The sequence below is a fragment of the Python bivittatus genome, unplaced genomic scaffold (assembly GCF_059951505.1).
Source record: "Python bivittatus isolate LINGU-HERP-01145 unplaced genomic scaffold, Pbiv_v1 ctg000850_np1212, whole genome shotgun sequence".
NCBI lineage: Eukaryota > Metazoa > Chordata > Lepidosauria > Squamata > Pythonidae > Python > Python bivittatus.
The window spans coordinates 22924562-22944483 of NW_028277112.1; the positions used below are offsets into that span (position 1 = coordinate 22924562).

Below are 19922 nucleotides of genomic sequence, written 5' to 3' on the forward strand. Positions count from 1 at the left end.
TTTGTTTGATGCTTATTTCACAGATGAAAACAGTGTGTCCTCTTTGTGCTCATAGATTTTCATTATTGTACAGCTCTGGCAAAATAGACCAATAAGTTAAAAACAAAAACCTGCCTTTGAATGGCAAATTAATAAGTGATTATTATCCTTCGACAATCTCTAAAAATGTTTCATTTACCCTCAGTTAGCAGTTATGTATATATTAAATGCCAGGAGGAAAAACAAAGAAAAAGAAAACTGTAAGATGCATCATAGCATTGAGTTTAATTCCCTTTTAACTGAGGAACCCCATAATGACTTATGACAAATTTGCCAGTCAATTCTTAGAAAAAGGAAAAGCCAGAATTCTGTATCTATGTGAACTCCAATTTCTAGAGAAGTGACAAGCACTTCCATACTTGTTACTTGATCCACAGCTGTTCACATACAAGACCTGCCAAGTACTAGTTAGGTTCTGCTAAACTAATAATACAGGTCTGTGCTGTTTTGCTTTTGCTGAGGCTCTCCGTCATCCTGCTCTTGCTAATTCAGGTTTTTTTTTAAACACAAATAAACCAATTCTAGCACTTCTGTTTTTCCCACCTCCAGTTAACAGTGCCACAGATTGTTATTATGGCACACTTATGTATGGAAAGAAAATTTTAATAATGCTGCCTCTTTTTGACCCTCAGCCACAGCTATGGGCATTAAATGGATGTTATGATTCTGGTGTGCACCTGGGAGGTATGATGAATTACCAAAAGGTGTTGTGGGAGAGAGAAAGGCAAAATGCACACCTGAAAAATCAAGTGTTTTTGTGAAGAAGGCAGGAGGAAAGAAAAATCAGTCTCCTCATGTAGCTATTATAGGAAACATTATTTAATTATTCAAATTCTGCTTGTCTTTCATGTACTGTTCTCTTCAACACTTGCCTCATGCCATCAAAATGATCTAACCTCCCTATGACAATTTTTAAGCAATAGCATATAAAGAATATAGAGAGATTGCTGCTTGGCCCTTGAGAGTTTAGATTGTAATAGTTTTGTAAGGCTAACCATCCAGGGCCCTTTGCAGCTTCCATTTAATGACATAAAGCGCTCCAAGGAATCACTACCACTTTAGAAGATTTCACGTGGGAACTATTAGTACATGTTACCAGCTTGGAGAAAGACACGTTTACTGGGATTTCTTCAAGCTAGCTAGAGCTTCTCCGAATTTTATATTTAAAGATTTAGTAGTGCTTGTTTTAAGCCAGACTGCAACCTGGCAATCTAGCATCCTAGTATAAAGGATTGTCGTGGGTAAACTTGTATGGGATATAGCCATGGTCCTGTTACATATGCAAGTCTCAAAGCTGAGAAAGAATGAATTGCCTTTGAAAATAATGAAAAAGGAAGGAAATACATTGAAGTTTATCTTTTCTCAAAACAAAATGTGCATGAGCTAGCAAAGCACTAATCAGGGAAAACTGGAACCTTGCAGATGTTTGGCACTCCTATTTTAAAGGAAGGGATGAAAGCTCAATTAGATATCTTAAGATTATATATCTTGCCTACAAAAACACCCATGTTCATCTTCCCTCTCCAGCTAAAAGATCAAAGAGGAAATTTTCTGCAAGACGCTGGGGAACAGCTACAATCAGTGTAATGCAATCAGAGCTAGATGGACAATAATATAGTCATATAAAGCAGTTTACGTCTTGATGGCTCAGATGTACCGATGGAGAACCAGAGATTTTTCAGATGCTTTGGAATTACAACTTATAGCAGCTCCAGCCTGGTCAACTAAAGATGAAAGATGCTGAAGGCTGTACTTCAGCAATATCAAGAGTTCAGCAATGGGTTCCCATTTCTGACCTACTACAAGGTGAAGCTATGACTTTCAAACATTTTATCCAAGAAACACTTTCCACATTATGTAGTCTTGATTATCATCCATCTGCTCCCAGCAAACTGCCAAGGATTCTGTCATCTATTCTAAGATGAACATTAAGTTAATTCATGAAACTGGCTGATCTTTAATGCCTTTCCCCTCAAGTTGGAGTAGGATGCTAATTAACAATGAGTACATATCTTTCTGCAGTTGCACAGGGAAAGAAATCATATTTAACATGATATTTATCCTCAGTAGATGATCCTTCCATTCAGTGACTCCTGATAAGCTGTTAAGCAGCCTCAGGGTTTGTTACAAAATGCAAACAAACAAAACCTACTGGGTTAGATTATTTCTTCCTCGGCAGAATGGTGGTCTGGCAGGAAATGTTCCATTGCTTAATTTAACACATTGAAATCAGAGCTTGATGTGTCTATCATTAAGTTTTATGCAAAATATGCCTCTGAAACACACAGACAGCCATGCTCTACACAATATTCAAATACACTAGTAGAGACACAAAAACTGCATTTTCATGTAGATACATTAATGCTTTTGAGCAAGAGGAAAATGAATTTCTTGCCATGGAAGTGCAGTAGAGGAAAGGCTCTGAATCATTGGTCCAACAAATGGGTAAATGGGTATACTTTTATTACTCTATGAACCCCTTACAGTTGCAGTCAAAATTATTCAACCCCCATTGCAAATCAGGTTTATTGTCAAAATGTACAAACTTTCAGCTCTTTGCAATGAGGAAATCAAACAAAAGCAATTGAAATAGCTCAACACAACGAATGCTTCAAGCGGTTTCCCCAAATTCAACTGGAAATGCAACTTATGACTTCTCCAGTCTCAAAATTATTCAACCCCCTGAATATAACCCCTCACAACAGCACAAATATGCAAAACAGGTGTTGTCTCAAGCACACCTGATACAACTAATCAAGGGCTTCATTAGTTGCACCAGGTGTACTTGAGCTGGAACACATGAAATACCTGAACTGGCTAGGGGTCTGGAGTGTCATGTTTGACTGCAATGTTAGAAATATGGCTAAGTCAAAAGAATGGTCCAAAAAGCTAAGAGAAGATATTGTCGCTCTTCACAAAAAAGGAACAGGATACAAAAAGATAGCGAAGGCACTGAATGTTCCTAGAAATACCGTTAGAAGCATAGTTTGCAAGTTCAAAGTTAAAGGAACAGTGGTTGCACTACCTGGACAGGGCAGAAAAAGCAAACTATCAATGGCTGCAACCAGATTTCTGAGAAGGCAGGCTGAGAAAAACCCTCCAGTGACTGCAAAGACCTGCAGCAAGACTTGGTGGCAACAGGCACAGAGGTTTCAGTGAGCACAGTAAGGCGTGTACTAAATGCAGAAGGTTTCCATGCCAGAACTCCAAGACGTACACCACTACTGACCCAAAAGCACAAGAAAAGTCGGCTCCAATATGGTCAAAATCATATAAATAAGCCACAGAAGTTTTGGGATTCTGTTCTGTGGAGAGATGAAACAAAACTGGAACTTTTTGGCCCGATGGATCAGCGGTATGTCTGGAGGAAGAAGAATGATGCATACACTGAAAAGAACACTCTTCCTACAGTGAAGCATGGTGGTGGCTCAGTGATGCTCTGGGGCTGCTTTGCATCCTCTGGCACTGGAAACCTGCAGCGTGTGGAAGGCAAGATGGATTCATTGAGGTATCAGGAAATCCTAGGAGAAAATGTCATGCCATCTGTGAGGAAGCTGAAGCTTGGGCGTCATTGGACCTTCCAACAAGACAATGATCCCAAGCATATCTCAATTCCACCAAGGCTTGGTTTCAGAAGAAGTCCTGGAAGATTCTACAGTGGCCATCACAGTCACCTGACTTGAACCCCATAGAAAATCTCTGGTGGGATTTGAAGAAGGCGGTTGCAGCACGCAAACCCAAGAATATTACTGAACGGAGGCCATTGCTCATGAGGAATGGGCTAAGATTCCTCAGGAACGCTGCCAGAAGCAGGTGTCTGGCTATGCATCTTGTTTGCAGCAGGTCATAACAGCAAAAGGGTGCTCTACTAAGTACTAAAGATGTTTGCCATGAAGGGGTTGAATAATTTTGAGACTGGAGAAGTCATTATAAGTTGCATTTTCAGTTGAATTTGGGGAAACCACTTGAAGCATTCGTTGTGTTGAGCTATTTCAATTGCTTTTGTTTGATTTGTTCATTGCAAACAGCTGAAAGTCTGTACATTTTTGACAATAAACCTGATTTGCTATGGGGGTTGAATAATTTTGATTGCAACTGTATCTTAAAAGCACCTCCTTTTGCTATCAAAGAACAAATGAGACTCTCGGAACATTCACATAATCTGGAGCACAGATTGTGGCTTTCCTTAGGGCCTGTGCAATAGCTGCAATTCTGACATCACCAAGCACAGCACCTAATACACCTTCTGCCAAAAAGAAAAGGAATAACACTTTTCTGGGACAGACTATCAAAGGATGAGAAATAAGAGATGTGGCTATCTTTTTTTTTTTTTTAATAATGGCAGTATTGGGTATATCTACCTAACAAGTAACCATATAAACCTGGATCTACCCAAAGCCAGTAGAATAGAGGTAAGTTTTAATAACTATAAATATGTAACATTAAAATATACTGTCTACTTTAGGTAAAGAAATACAGTCTACTCTCTACTAATTTTTAGGGCTATGTACGGTTTTAGATTTGAACAAGAGGCCAATATCACTAGCAATTCAGTTTCTGCTTTACAGTCACCTTGGGACATTATGCTCCCAAATGCCATGCAAATAAATTGTATGTAGTTAATTTTCTAGGACATGCGTCCCTTCAGACTTGAAAGGATGAAGATGCTTTGGAGTATGCATGGGTGCGCACATGACACTTATTGTCAACCATTGCAGCTATTGAGTGATCCTGGCAAAGACCCAGCTTCTTTAAGGTATTATAGACAGATGCTCTGTTCATGTGTGCTCCAAAGCATCGTTAGGGTTCAATCTCCATTTCTATAAATCAATTTTGGCAGCTAAGAGGATGATGCAATTATAATTTCTAAAGTCCTAATTATTCATGCTTTTTTTTCTGAAATCCAAGGAAATCTAGGTAAGTAAGTTTCAGTCAGTCACAGTACTGTCACCTTCACAAATGTTAGTAAATTGTTTTTATTGTTGTCCTTAATTGAGTACAAATGTATATTTAATATCACTTTATTCAACAATAGGAAAAAACCCTCAACACCATGGAAAGGAACATTTAATATTGTAACTCAAGCATTTATGCCGAGAACAGTTTCAATTAATGCCTTTATAAAGTTGTTTGATAAAAACTTTTCGCTGGATTCATATTTGCCACTGTGGCTTTTACACCAAACTGCCAAAGCAGTAGCTATACATTTTCATTCACAGTACTTATCAAAAGATGATTCACTTTTTTAGTTTATTATCTAAAGATGAAAGTGACTTTTGCTCCATTCTTTCCATGTTTAAAAAAAAGAATAACTTTTGGAATGGAAAAGTTTTTGTGTAATTTCAGTGCAGAAAAATGTGTTTTTGTACTGACGAATGTTGAATGGTCTAAAACCTTCACTTTGACATCTTTCCAGGTGATAATCTTCTTGACCTCTTCTTCTGACCCAATCCCCATAAGTGCTCAGAAGAATAGAAGAAAGGATGTAGAGAGGGCTCCTCCAGAGCTAGTGGGATGGTGTTCTTGTCATTTATACTCAGAAGGAGAAGAGAAATGACAGTATCACAAAGAACAAGAACAGGGCCCTCCAGTGATCAATAGTGGGCCTCTTTACGGAAAAGGGGGTTTAGGAAATGATCAGTTATGCCAACTTTCAATATTGCCTTTCTTATAGGACAAAAAGTCACAACCCAAACTCTCATTACAGAGCGCGAGAGATGGAATGCTAGTTCTAAATCATAGAAGCAGATTCTAAATGAATGCCAGAAAAAAAGTTCCCAACCATAAAAGCAGAGGTTGGACAGCCATCTGTCAGGAATACTCTCTGAGCAGCTGTTGGAGTTTTGACCTAAAAGGCCCTTTCCAATTCTATAAAAATACAATTAGTCTAAACACAATTTAGACACGGTCGAATGCTGATTTTTCAGTTAATATATGATGTTTGCATTTTCAGTGTAATTAAATACTCGATACATGATTGGCTTATCATAGTTGAAAATACTCATTAGGTTTCTTTAAAAGAAATTTATTCTACTGAATGATACCCAAAGGTCCAGCATATGACAAGAACGTGGGATAACTTTTAACCTACCAACTAACATCTTCACATATTTGAGTTATTGAAACAGCCTTTCAGCCATTTATTTATTCTAGTGCCCCTGGTTTTGAATAATACTGTTCTGGAATAAATTTTTTACTAATTCCATTTTCAGTTGCCATGCCATGTAACTATTTTAAGCTGGCTCAACTAATTTTTAAATAGAAAACCATGTTAATTCTTCTGTAATCAAATACAAATTAACATATGCTCGCATTCAGCTCTGGAAGAGGTTGCTGCTAGAAATCCTTTTGAAATAATTTACCTACTTTTCCATAATAACTGGTCATGGGAAGTGATCACTAGACACAAAGTATTTGCACGCAAACTCAAATCACCCTAAGTGAGTATTTGTAATGAAATGTGTGGTGAGATGTCTACTGCACATTAGTTTTCCATGCACAGAAAGGAATGTACACAGTTATTTTAAGTGACTGCTGCTTGTCTCCAGATAGTCACACAAAACAGTCCTTATACGGAAGCTCTTGAGTTTTTTGGGTTTTTTTAGCACGGTAAAAAACACACTTTGAACTAATTCAGAAAACCCATCTGACATGTCAAAGAAGAGTGTTAATACTGATCTGTTAAGCAGTTGGCTTCTTAATTCAAGGAGGGTGGGGGCTACCTGCCCCAGGTGCAGGCAATAGGGGAGATGCTGATGCTGGACATACAAGGAGGCCAGTGGTGGGTGTGTAGTTGGGTTGTTGCTGCCTGCGTGGCAAACAGCTATTTGGTGGTCAGTGGTGGCATAGCAGTGATGAAGGGGAAAAAAAGAAGTGCCTTCAAGTCAGTTTTGACTCCTGGTGACTGCCCCCTGCAGTTTTCTTGGCAACATTTTTCAGAAGTGGCTTGCCAGGTCCTTCTTCCTAAGACTGAAAAAAGTGACTGGCCCAAGGTCATCTAACTGACTCTGTGGCTAAGATGGAACTAGGACTCTGAGACTCCTGTTTCTAGACTGGCTCTTAGCACTGAAGCGGGGGTGGGGGTGGGGGTGGATCATGAAAAAGGATCTGCTCTGGGTGTCAAATATGCTAGCTACACCACTGCCTTTAGGAAGTTAGCTACCTGTGACTGGTCAAGATGCCGCCTCTTATATGAGATTTTGAAGATAAAACAAAACAGTTCGTTCATGATTTGTACAACACAATGCAGATAAACTTCAAATGTGCCAAATATGAAAATACACATATTTTCCACTCTTTTCTGTCTGGCTCTTTGTTTGCTATAATTTTAAAAATAAATGGTTGATCTCCTACCATCATTAAAATTTAATTCTATGAATTTGTGGAATGTGGAATGTTGTTGCTTATTTTCCATAACGGGCAGTTAGCTGTGTCTTTAGAACCAAAAATTATTTTATAAACACAGGAGATGATTCCAATATTCCTAATAAATGAACAACTATTATGACTATTTACTGCCTCTAGGAATCAGAGGCAGCACACCTTACATACCAGCTGCAAGGTAGCAACAGTGAAAGAGAGCTACTGCCTCTTGTTCAAGTTGCTAGGCCTCCTGAATTCCTAAAATGGGCCATTGTCCAATACAGAATACTGGCTTAGATTGGCCCAGTGGGGCTCTTTCTAACTTCTTATGTACTAGATAAAAATGTAAGCTGTGTTGGTAACAGCTGAAGCTATCAGCTAGTGCCTTCCGATCAGCAGTATTACTGACTAAGGCAATACAAGTAAAGGCATACAAATGCATTCTGACTAACATACCAAATGCTTGAGTTGGAGGGGGAGAGCCTGATTTTTTTCACTTTATAGAACAATTGCCAATTGTTCCTATCTTTCAATTCTGAGGAAACATTCTCCTTGCACAGGATTAGGCAACTTGGTACTTTGCAGATTTTTTTGGACCTTAATTCCCATCAATCTCAGCCAGCACAGCTAATGGGAAGGAACTGTAAAAACTTTCATTAAAAACATCTGGAAGGCCAAGAGTTGTCTGCTTCTGCCATCATAAAACTAGTGCTACTTTTTCTAATATTTCTAGCCATAGGCAGATCTTTTCACTTCAGATACAGATTAAAATAAGGATGGGCAACCTGCCATCCCCTTTTCATAGCCCATGAAAGACCCAACATTATGCTATAGAAGCAAACTGCTAAATAATTGTAATGCAATCTTCCTTAGCTTGGGAGTCAGAGGAATGAAACTGATGCACTAAGCCTTCAATGGCCTTATTGCATCTACTTAAAAACAAACCTAAACAAAATGAAAATCTGTTGGCCCCAGTTTCAAAAGAATATAAAGCAAAGCAAAGAATGAAAGGCATCTTACAATCTGGCCCAGGAAGCATTCACTAGTTATCTTGATCCTACCAACTGGTACTGGAACTAACAAGCTGTTTCTATCTAGGTCAGCCCACCTGAAGTTCTCCAGATGTGCTGGACTGCAACTCCCATCTCATCCCCAGCTGAAGATGATGGGAGGTGTAATCTAAGCCATGTGGAAAATGTCAGGTTAGGGAAGAGTATCATAAATCAGTGGCTTAGCTCTTTACAAATAATTTCTTAGCACATATATCTACGACTTAACCCTGTAGTGAATGGGCATGAAAGAGAAATTCTATGCACTACCATACTATTTCACTGTGAAGGGTTAGAGTCCCCATTTGTCCACTGTAACATGCAGAGCACTTCTCATACTACAAATCCCAGTAACATTGACATCAAAATCTTCTCTCTTCAAGGAGTATTCATGTGAGGAACTATGATATATGGTATCAATGCTAACAGAAGCACAGAGAAAAAGCAGCAATGTGAACCTAACGTGTAGACTAGGTCTGAGTTGGAGGTAAGCTTGAAAACACAGGATATGAAGTTGATTTATGCAGTGATTCGGGAACAGCTCCAAACTATTCTATCCAAACACAGGAAACTAGAAGACTTCATATCGTCTGTCATATATACTGTTCTTGTTTTGAGTTATAAAGAAATCTAACGGAGCATTGTGGAATCCAGCTACATGATTCCTTTAGCAAATGTTGCTTGACAGAATAGATTGGTTCAATTTTCTTTCCCTCCCAAGGCCACCACATCCTCAAATTATGCACTACAGAATTCTTAAATCTTATGAAAAAAAATGTGGCCCATTTACACAGGTGAATATTGAATTTATGTAAGTGCTGCCCCCAGTGCCGTGGGGCTTGGGAGAAGCTTGGGAAGCTGAACCAAGTCCCAGAGGAAATACCATGAATACATTTTTGCAGTGTTTCCTTAGGAAGTATGAGGCAAACAGCCTTCCAGTGGCCAGAACTCCCTCCTTCTTGCTTTAGGGGTCAACTCCTCATAAAGAAAACAGTTGCCATCCCCCTTCCCCCATAAAAAACAAATGTAGGGGGGGAAGGGAAGGGAAGGGCAAGAGTGGGGCTGCAGCTGACCTGCCATTTTAGCCAGTTGAAGAGGGCTTAGGCCAGCAACTTGGGAAAATGGGACACAGGCTGAATTATGTGGAGGGCTGTGTTGAAACACTGCTTTAGAGCATGTGAACATATGAGGGAAATTAAAAAAAAGGAGAAACATTCAAATTTTGCTAGGTGTTGGATATCACCCAAAGAAAACATTAAATGAAGCCAATCCCCAAAATTCTGCCTGTATACATTATAAAAAAACAAGGCATTATATGGAACAATACTGACCTAGCAGCAATGTAGAGGGATCTGTCCATTATCATGAGCAACTGGATGTCCAGTCTGTGCCTTTGTGGAGTGTTGTGTCCTGGTTTGTGACCCACAAACACTGGATACTGTTTTGTATCTATAAAAAGCAGAGAAGATTGAAAGAAAAGCCAGAAAAAAATAAGGACAGTGATAGATTCCTAGTTGCTATAGTTAATATGGTTTTGATTATAGTTAAATCACACAGCAATAATCCAATTGATCACAGTCTTCTGATTTGTAAGGAGAGTGGCTTTTATATTCTTTATCATCATCATCAACATCATCTCCTTCAGAAGACAATGCCCTTCAGAAACTCTAAAGTACATCTCCTATCATTCTTGACAACTATCTATAATGCCTAGGGCTGATGGTATTTGTAGCTCAACACATCTAGAGTGCGTATGTTAAGAAAACTTCCTTTAGGCATTTCAATATTTAACACATTTGGGTTTCTTGTCAGTCTTTGCAGCATTCTAAATAGCTAGATTTGGCTTAGTAAAGTTGATCTGTCAGGATAAGATGTCTTACAGGAATCTATCAATTACTCTAATAGCCACTCTGTCTTGTGATTAGAAGAAATGGACATGACTACAGGTTGCTTGCACAGGGTGACATACTAACCATGTTTCTGGAAGGGATGAGAGGGACTCATTCACTGAACTTCTCAATAATTTCACAGTTCTGTACCAGTAAAGACAATTTTTTTAAAAAAAATTCTTTGCAAACTGTCTTGTAAGGTTTATATTGGAAAGTTAATTATATTCTTTTTTATTTTATTATTTTCTGAAATGTCTGAAGTGCCCTCAAATGGAGGCTAACCTTGTAAAGTTTTAGAAGCAGTAGATAATCTGTCCAATTCAATAGGTTTGTGTTCATACACATGGGTTATGTACACAATAACAAAAATAAATCCTTTTTGGCTACTAAAAAAAAAAAACCCAAACAAAACCAGAAACCAAAAACATTTTGATGACTGTTAATAACTCAAAATGCAAAGAGATGCCTGAATAGTGAATAGAAGTAAAAGGGAGATTGGCATGACTGATAAAATAAGGGAACTAAGGAAATTCCCCTGCAGTTCAGTAACTTATTGGTTCATGCAAGGGTGAGGTACCTGCAAACACAGAAATGATACCAGATCATACCAGTCATGACCATCCAATAAAACACTAGGCCTAGTTTCCTACAATTCTTAGCAGAAAACAGTTAAAATTGGTGTGCAAGGTTTGTTTAGGTTTAATGCAGAAAACACTCATTCACCCATTCTCCCCCCACCTCAAATCCTAGTTCCATTCCGATGTCACTACATTACCTCTCTGTATATAAAAAAGTAATCTGTAGCTGAAGAAAAATTTCCCAAACCTGATTTAATGGATTTATTTCTTGCCCTTCTGCCTTAACACTGAAGTACAGAATCAATAGAGCGGAAAACGTCAATTCAACAGGACCAGGATTCATTTCTTTCTTACACAACAGTGAAAAAGTTTAGGATTTGACTTGCTGTAATGCTGGTTAAAGTTCAGTGAAATGTTTATGTCTGGAATTTGGGTGAAATGTGGATGCAGGTACTTTGAAAGAGTTGATTTCCTTAATTTAAAATACAACAACTCAGACCTCCATATGGATTGTGTGCCTTGAATTAGGATTAAATAAAATGAGTTGTGCCTATTCCTTCCTTCACTTGGTAAAGGTGACTGCTGGCCTGATTAGTAAATAAATTTGATCTAAGATGCACCATGCCAGAAGACAGCAATCAGCTATAACACATACTCAGTTATTCAAGCAAATGAGTTTGGTTACCCAGTATAACATGCAAATTTTTTTGAATAAGCAGACAATATGGTCAGGAATACAGTTAATGTTTTCTCAAAAATTAATCTGGCAGATTATTTCCCATCACATCATTCAAATGAAAATATCCTAAGCAGAAGTAAAGGCAGGAAATAAGACAAGCTCCAATTAAATATTATTAATACATTTATTTTAATTATTCAAACTTAAGATACAGAACATTAGCTTGTTTCTGCATCCCTTCCTTTTGTAAATTAAGCTAGAAAATTAAGCTAAGCCCTTTCACTTCTGTCTTCCAGCACCATATCTCACAAATCAAATTCAGTGTTCGCTTTTAGGACTTGCACCAAATACATCCTTATGGGGAATCCTTCAATCTCTAAATCTGAGAAAGCCCAGGACAATGTCAAACTAAGTCTAGTTTGGTGGGTCTACTGTGTCTTTAAAGGTCAGTTAAAGATTGTTTCTTCAAAAAGAAGTTTAAATCCATGTTGCCATGATGAAATAGAATCTTCTGAGATCTCCAGTGTCTGTCTGCGACTTCTCCTGTATTATTTTATGTATATCAAAGTAAAAAACATTTTTGACCCTTCATTTATTATTTCTCTGGAGTCCTTGGGGTTCTCTGAGTTTAGTTGTTTTCTTGCAAATGTTTCGTTACCTCACTAGGTAACATCTTCAGTGCTAGAATGGGATGGGGTTTTCTCTCTGTTTATATATTGTGGCATGCCCTGCCAGTGTTGGTGGGGGTGGGGGTTTTGTTTTGTTTTATTTTTTCCCTGTGGTAGTTCCTTGATTATTGTTTACTGCTTGATTGTATGTCTGGTGATAATCTTGGTGTTACTCTCTGCTTATCTGGGTGATGATTGCTGGTGAGGAAATGTTCTGGTCTTTCGTTTTCCTTTTTATTGTCTCTTTTGAATAGTGTGTCAGTACTAGTTGTCAGCATCTTAGACCAAGCTAAATCCAAAAATGCAAGGGAATTCCTGGAAGCTTGGTATTCAGACAAGGCAGCCATCAACAGGCACAGAGATAAGCAAGGACTCCACAGTTCAACCCTGAGCTACACATATTCTCTTCTGTTGTATTTATTATTTTGTTTAAGACTATGAACTATGAAATACTTAGAAACTCCTCAGTGCACTCCGGTGCGGTTCCTAAGTACAGTACTTAATTTGTAGTATTTACTGAGGGGGTACTCAATTTGTAACACTTGTGACAGTGAAGTTCTACATTAAGCATTTTATGACCTGCCTTTTTAAAGCTAGACATTGCAAATGCTTTCTCTTTGACGCATTTGAATCCCAGTGGGGAACAGAATGGTGTACTAACCTTCTTCTTCCAGGCAAACTGCCGCTTTCACATGGATTCAAATGGAAACTATTTTGTTTTCTTTAGTTCTGTTTTACATTATAATTGCAAAGGATGAGCAAGTGGTATGTTTATTGCTATTGTGAATAAATAAATAAACAGCTAGATAGCAAGTTAGTTAAATGAATAATCATTCAATTCTGAGTAGTATGTTCAGAATTGTGCTGGTTTGGATCAACAGCAAAGCTTAATTCTACTTGTTTCAGGGAATGGAGCGCTTTTGTTTTGACCCTCTCATTTTGGTTATGAAAGAAATGTTGCCTAATCCTTTTCAAGAAAAAGATGTGCCTGGAAAGTTTAACATGCTGAGAAAGAGTGACATGAGACTGAAGAAGAACAAGATTTAGAGATATAGACAATAACTAAAAGTTCTCCATTCATAGACTGGCCCTGAACACAGCGGTTTTGTGAATTGCTTTGCACCAACCAATCGGTAAGGTTGTGACTAGGAAGGTGAAAGAGTCTGGTTGTTCTGAGGGGACGCAGAGGAAAAGACAATGTTTTTGTCCTGCTAAAGCTTGCAGCCCTTAATCTTGCTCAGCAATAAGCTATGACCTGATACTGGGAGGGGAGGGGGAGAAAATATTCCTGCTATTTCCCTGCCTCTCCTACTTACAGTTGCCATGCGAAATACTGATTGGCTCAGGATCTTCTGGGAAATCAGCCCCAGCAAAGTGTAGCAGTGTGAAATATAGCAGCAAGGCTTCTGACCTCATAGTAGTTCAACTGGGAGACTATTCCTTCACTTCACCCTGTGAAAGACAAACAAGAGAATAAGAGCTTTTTTATCAGCTGGTACTTAGACACTATAAACAAAGATATATCCCCCAAAGCCATTAAGTAACAAAGGGGAGCTTCTCCTGCCTTTTGGATATGCACAGTAAAATATTACATATATTCATTTTAAAAGAAAAAGACTGGCCAAACAGTAAGTATTAACACAGAGCAGCAAAGGCATCTTCTCTGCCCCTAGAAATTGCTACAAACTATCAGAGAATATTTTCTGTCTGCCATTGGTGTTTTAGTCTCCAGTAAGAAACTCTGTCCTCTGAGGGTTAGTTCCCGTAGCTAGTTATAAAAGCCAAGTCAGCTCTAGTCATTGGATTAACCTAATTATCTTCTACTTAATGTATTAATTTTAATTAATTTACTTAATAAAAAAATACAGGGAGTGCTTTGTTACACAAATTCTCATGTCTAAAGTGATACTATACAGAGGTTTATGTGCCTCGGCAAACTTCATGGGGGCGCTGAACCAATAGGATAAATCAGTATGGGAGGGGTTTTTAGTCCCATTCTGTTCAGTTTTCATTATTTTCCAGAATTTTAAAATTTTAAGGAAATTTTTATTTTTTTCAAGAAAGTTGTTTTAGTTTGTGCTTGCCTGTCATTCCAGATTTATGGAAAGAAAATTAAAGCTTTCTAACTAAGTTTGAGAAAGTCCATTTGGCACATATAAATTGCTAGCTTGTCCCTTTGAAACTCTATCTAATATTAATACACATGTGTCCTTTCCTTGTGTCAAAACAAGCATTAATAAACTCTGCCTTATTTCAGAATGAAATTTCACAGCCAATATTGGCTTATTTGTCCAGTTATAAACAGTGATTAATTCTGTGATTCAGGTATATACTTTTAAATTAAAACACCTTATATAGTCAAGGAGAAGAGTTGGATATTTCTTAATACTCTGTGAAGAATCTTAAATTATGCAAGGGAAATTATATTACTTTTAATTGCTTATGTTTAACCATAGACAGTTTTAAAATTACCAATCTAGGAATGCATGTAAAGGAGATATGTGAGTGGGAACACATATTTTTAAAGTCATGTATGTTCACACCAGAGGAAAGCAGCTGTGTGAACAATCACAAGAAATGAATTTAAGCAACTTAAACATGCACAAGAGTCACCCATTCTTTGCACGTAATTAAAATAAATTACCTTTATACTTAGAACTACAAAATCTGGACTGCAAAAATCCAGATAATCACAAGAGGGCAACAAGAAGTTATAGTTTTGTGGATTTCTTTGCTGTCAACTAGTTGATGTCTTGGTTTTTGCAGCCTAGATTTGTAGCTCTACACATACTGGGAATAACTCATAAGCAACTTTTCAGTTTTGACATTACATCAGCAGACTCCTGCTTCACAGCTCATACATTTTCAGCTTTCCTAACCTAATGTCCCAAACTGATTAAAGTCCAGCAGACCTAGAAGGTTCTGGGTTGGGGAAGGAAGATGTCTATCAACATGAGTAGAAAGTCTTATTTATATATATATAAGTTGGCAGTTGCATAAATAGTGCCCTCCAAACCCCTGTTCAGAAAGGGGGAGCAGACCTCCAGCTCAAGCTACAGTTCAAAATGCTTTACACTATTTATTTAAGCATGGGAAAAATATTGCTAGCAGTAATTCCACCCCACTGAAGTTGGATTATGCTTGAGATCTCACTACAGTTCACGTATGCTTTTGCTCATTTATCAAACTATTTTTCTTCCATTACAAGTGTAGTAAAGTTTCAGAATAAAAGGATCACAAGAGTGTTCATACTCATAGGAGCACAGCAGAGACAGTGGGACTCTATAGAATAAGTGACCTATTAAATATTAGAACAATAATCACACTATATTTATTTAAACTCTTTATGTCCTAAGAAACAATAGCTTGCTTTTGCATAAAAAGTTCATTTAAGAAATTAAGAAATAAAAGCAAATACGAAATATCACACTTATATAGTTTAAACTTTTTTTGGGGTGACTTCTGTGAACACATTTTAGAGTAACAATTTTTTTAAAAAAAGCTTTTCAATTTTTTCTCCCTTTGGACAAATATCATACTCTTCTGGAAAGCGAATAGAAAGAAGGATGTTTATCCAAAGAAAATGAATCAACTCACTGATGTTTTAATTATAAACATTTTCACTCACAAGATTAAGCTGACTATTAATGACTATTAATTCCTATTAACATGGGATATAGGGAGCCTCCAGAGAGAAGGACAAGTACTTTATGTTGATTTTGTCAGCCCATGAGCTACCTAACTACATGCTTAGGAGAAGTATGAAGGTACTTTAACTCTTAAAAAAATAAGGTAGAGCAAGCATGCAGAACATGGCTTCTGGAATTGTTTTGAATCCCTTAATAGCAGGTTGATTCTGAGACACATTATCGGGATGGAAGAGGGCTTAAGAATGGAACTGTTGGAAGCATTCCAAATCACTGGCCAAAACCCTTTTCCATATTGAGGGAATTATTTTCTGTGCAGTCCTCAGTTTTAGGCTCATTTTCAGACTTGACCCCCCCCCCCGCCCTGCTGGCTTCTTCCAGGATAGCCCTCCAAAATCATTTTGATTTTGGAGGGCTATCCTGCTGACAGATAAATGGTCAGACAGAGTCCTAGGCCTCCTTACATAACTTCTTCCAAGCATTTGGCTGAGTTGGAAAGAATAAATTAGGGAAACCATACAGAGCATGACTTCTAGAATTCTTTCTAAACCCTTACAATGGCTCAAATTCAGCCTTTCTTTTGCTGCTTCCTTTTGTCATATGAAATTTGGTCCCATTCTGTTCAGTTTTCAGAGAATTCTAATTTATTTCCAATGTCCTGTTGGACTGGGGGAAAAAAATCTGCTGTATGATGCAGACTACTTCTTCCTTGCTGGACTTTCTGTATTGTTCTAGGTAAACATGGTAAAGACAATCTTGAATGGAAAATGTCATCGTCATCGTCGTCGTCGTTGTCATCATCACCATCATCTAGCTTATCCTGTTTCTGGAATCATTTACGTTAAACTATTTCAAGCATTATACAATTTCTTCATTTATTTACTGTCAGTATTTATATGCAACTCTGCCTTTCTTTCTAGCATTCCCCTTTCTGTTTCACCCTTAAAACACCTGTATGTATACCAAGCCCTTCAAGACAGATAAATGCAGGAAACAAGAATAGACTTTTGAAAAGATTGTTATTGCTAGCTGAAAGCCTGTCAAAACCATTCCCCAGCTCAACTTATACCTAGCAGAGTCTCTTTCTCATGCTTCTCCCTCCTCTGGCTGAGATCTCCCCTTTGCAACACTCGTTTCCTCCCTGTATTCCTAGGGCCTGCTAGACATTCCAGCACAGTGTATATATAATACTCCTCTCTCAAGAATATATTACCTCATGGTGGACTGTGGTTCACAATAGTGAATCTGGAAATAAAATCACTATCCTATAAGATGCTGCAAGAGTTTACTTCTATTCTCCATATGTCACTATTCTATTATTTTCCCAAATCCATATTTGACATGGCATGGTTCCAATCTATTATTCCTAATCCAACTCAGTCAGAAGAGCAAAGAGAGTTGGTAATGTATATCACTATCAAGTGTATCCTTATATTTGCCTTCAAGATATATAGCAACTTCCTATGGATTCTTTTGGAAATAGCTTGGGTATAAATTTCCAGTTCCTATAAGCACAAGAATTTTCCACAAAAAGATTAACATGACATTTTGTTACTGTTCTAAAAACCAGCACTATAAAATCCAGTGGAGAAGTGCTGAAGACTTTGGACAAGTTATTTGGTCTTTTAGTACATTGTTCAAATATATTGTGTTTTGGAAAGTCAAAGCAATTTAATGCTTCTATTCCAAATCAATCATTGTGACTCTCACAGTTTTAATACTTTTCTTTATGTGCTTAAATAGGAAGAAACTAGTGATGGAAATAATACAAATGCACAGAGAACTAGACAGATAATATATTTCAGACTAAGCAATATATATTGTGGTAACAAAAAAGTAATATTAGGCTTTGAGGATGCTCAAGCAAGGCTTTTATTGACATTTACACGTTTTTATTTTAAGGAAGAAAAACTGTTTTGAAAAATCCTCATCATAGCTGGATCTATGACAAAACCTGTTTCCAATTAAATGTCCCCCCACCTGGCAGAAAACTCAGATAAAGGTCAAACAGTAATTTTCAAGTGTTATTAAATAATTTCTTTGCAAATATGTCTGATAGATTGTACAAGCTAGTTATTATTTTAAATGTACATTTAAAAATAATTTCTTTTACCTATTTTTTATTTTAAAAAAGCAATTTCCAGACACAGAAAATCTTTTAATGAATGTGCATTACAATCTCATACTTGTTTATTCACAAAACACATAGAGTTTTAAATGAACCTTATTTCTGAATCAATATACATAGGGTTTTGGAGAAAGGTTGCAATCCTAAAGCATATTTTCTTATAATAACTGCCTTGGGATTTATTTCTACATAACCAGGTATAGGATTGCACTGTATGTTTAGGATGTCAGCTTCCTAATGCTAAGACAAACATTAATAAAATATTTTGCAGATTTATTCTGTATCTTCCTCTTGAAGCAAACAAAATGTGGATAGTCCTTAGCATTTTCATAAGAGGTTGGTCTGAAAATAAAGACTCACTTTTTATCACAATTATTATCAATTGATAGGGCTATCTTCTTTTACTGTAATTATTATACTTCTGAGCTAGAATCATACATCTTTTAACAGTACTGTAAGCTGTATGTGGTAATGTATGTGTTGCATGAAAAAAGAACTTATTTATTTTTTCTAAGCCCATTTCTGAGCAATTTCACTGGATGTGGTCAAGTTCTAATGCTTTGAGAGAGTATAATTTCTACAATTTGCTGTAGTCTAAACCATTCTAGATCTAACGTTTATTTTAAAACATAAGTCCTTTTGTCCATAAATGTACTTTCATTAGAGAGGTTGGTATGGGAGACTGGGAAAAAATAAAAAAAACAAAAAACATATCCAGCTGTTGGAGATAGATCAGAGACAACCATATCCTTCTAGATAAATTTGTAATTCAGTTATCATCTGTGCAAAAGGAGTATTTAGACAGGTGCAGGGACAGCTGAATAGTTATGACTATCAGAATGTTCCTTTGCATGATGTGATGGAATGGTATATATGGGATTCCAAAAACCTAACCAGATCAACAAAATGTAATGGCTTCTTGGCATACTTTGGGGCTGATTCTTTAGATTTGTTTAAGTATTGCCTGGTGAGTTTAGTTAATGGCAGTGCTCATCATTGTATTCTCTAAATTCTTGATAAGAAACATTACAGCTTTGTTTAAAAACTAGATCTTACTAATAGTGTTTACAGAGCTGGTTTCATATTTTTGCTGAGTATGAAACATGCATTTCCTTTAAAGCAAATGTTCACTTAAACAATGTTTTGGCCTCTGAATAGTCCATGATATCTCAATGCTGGCATTGACGAGACTCACACATCCAGCCCATGTTTGGCTTACAGCGTTTGTCATGTTATATAAACCTAACCAATGTGATTTGTATAACATGATTTATGACTTAGTATGATATATGGACTGGGCCAATTGTGGCTTATGTAACAAATCAAGGCTAAGTAAACCACAACTCAGCATGCAATCCATAATGTATTTGGTCACACACAATGGTCAAATTATGATTTAGGAAGTGAAAAGGTAGATTGAAGCAAGGGACTTAGATGTGACTTTTATGTTGAAAAGCCATCATGTGGTAAGTGTTTTGGACTATGAAGCCTTCTTTGAATGTTCAGGTACAAGTCACATTAACTTTAAGGAGTCGACATCTTAAAGCAGAAGCTTCTTTTGGGGGGATTTGTGAGAAAGACTGAAAAAAGACGAGTTGCTTTAATGAACAGCAGAGAGATGTTGTGCTTGTATGAATTCTACATCACTTCTGCATCCTTTTTGAAGCATACTCAGTCCTAAGATCTCCTCATTAGCTATTTTAGTTGGAGAGATACACAGGGTCTGATCATCCAATTCTTAACTCCCTGTTCCAATCGTGAAATATGCAGGCTATGTGCTATCCTTAATAGTTTCTTGGAACAATAACAGCTGTAGACAGTGAATGTAAAGGATAATAGGCCTTCCTATGATTGTTAACAAAGTCATTTTAAACTAAAATTTA

At 37.1% G+C, this 19922-nt stretch overlaps 1 protein-coding gene across 5 annotated transcripts in view; it reads right to left on the minus strand.

Moving 5' to 3' along the window:
* SEMA6A (semaphorin 6A) overlaps positions 1–19922 on the minus strand; it is a 169905-nt gene that overhangs the window by 76399 nt on the left and 73584 nt on the right. For all 5 annotated transcript variants that reach the window (XM_088129845.1, XM_025165726.2, XM_025165727.2 and 2 more), the window contains exons 2-3: positions 13581–13716; positions 9782–9899 (exon numbers count right to left, since the gene is read on the minus strand). In XM_088129845.1, coding sequence (XP_087985971.1) covers positions 9782–9899; positions 13581–13680 — 218 coding nt within the window. In that variant the 5' untranslated portion in view covers positions 13681–13716. The remainder of the gene's footprint in view (positions 1–9781; positions 9900–13580; positions 13717–19922) is intronic.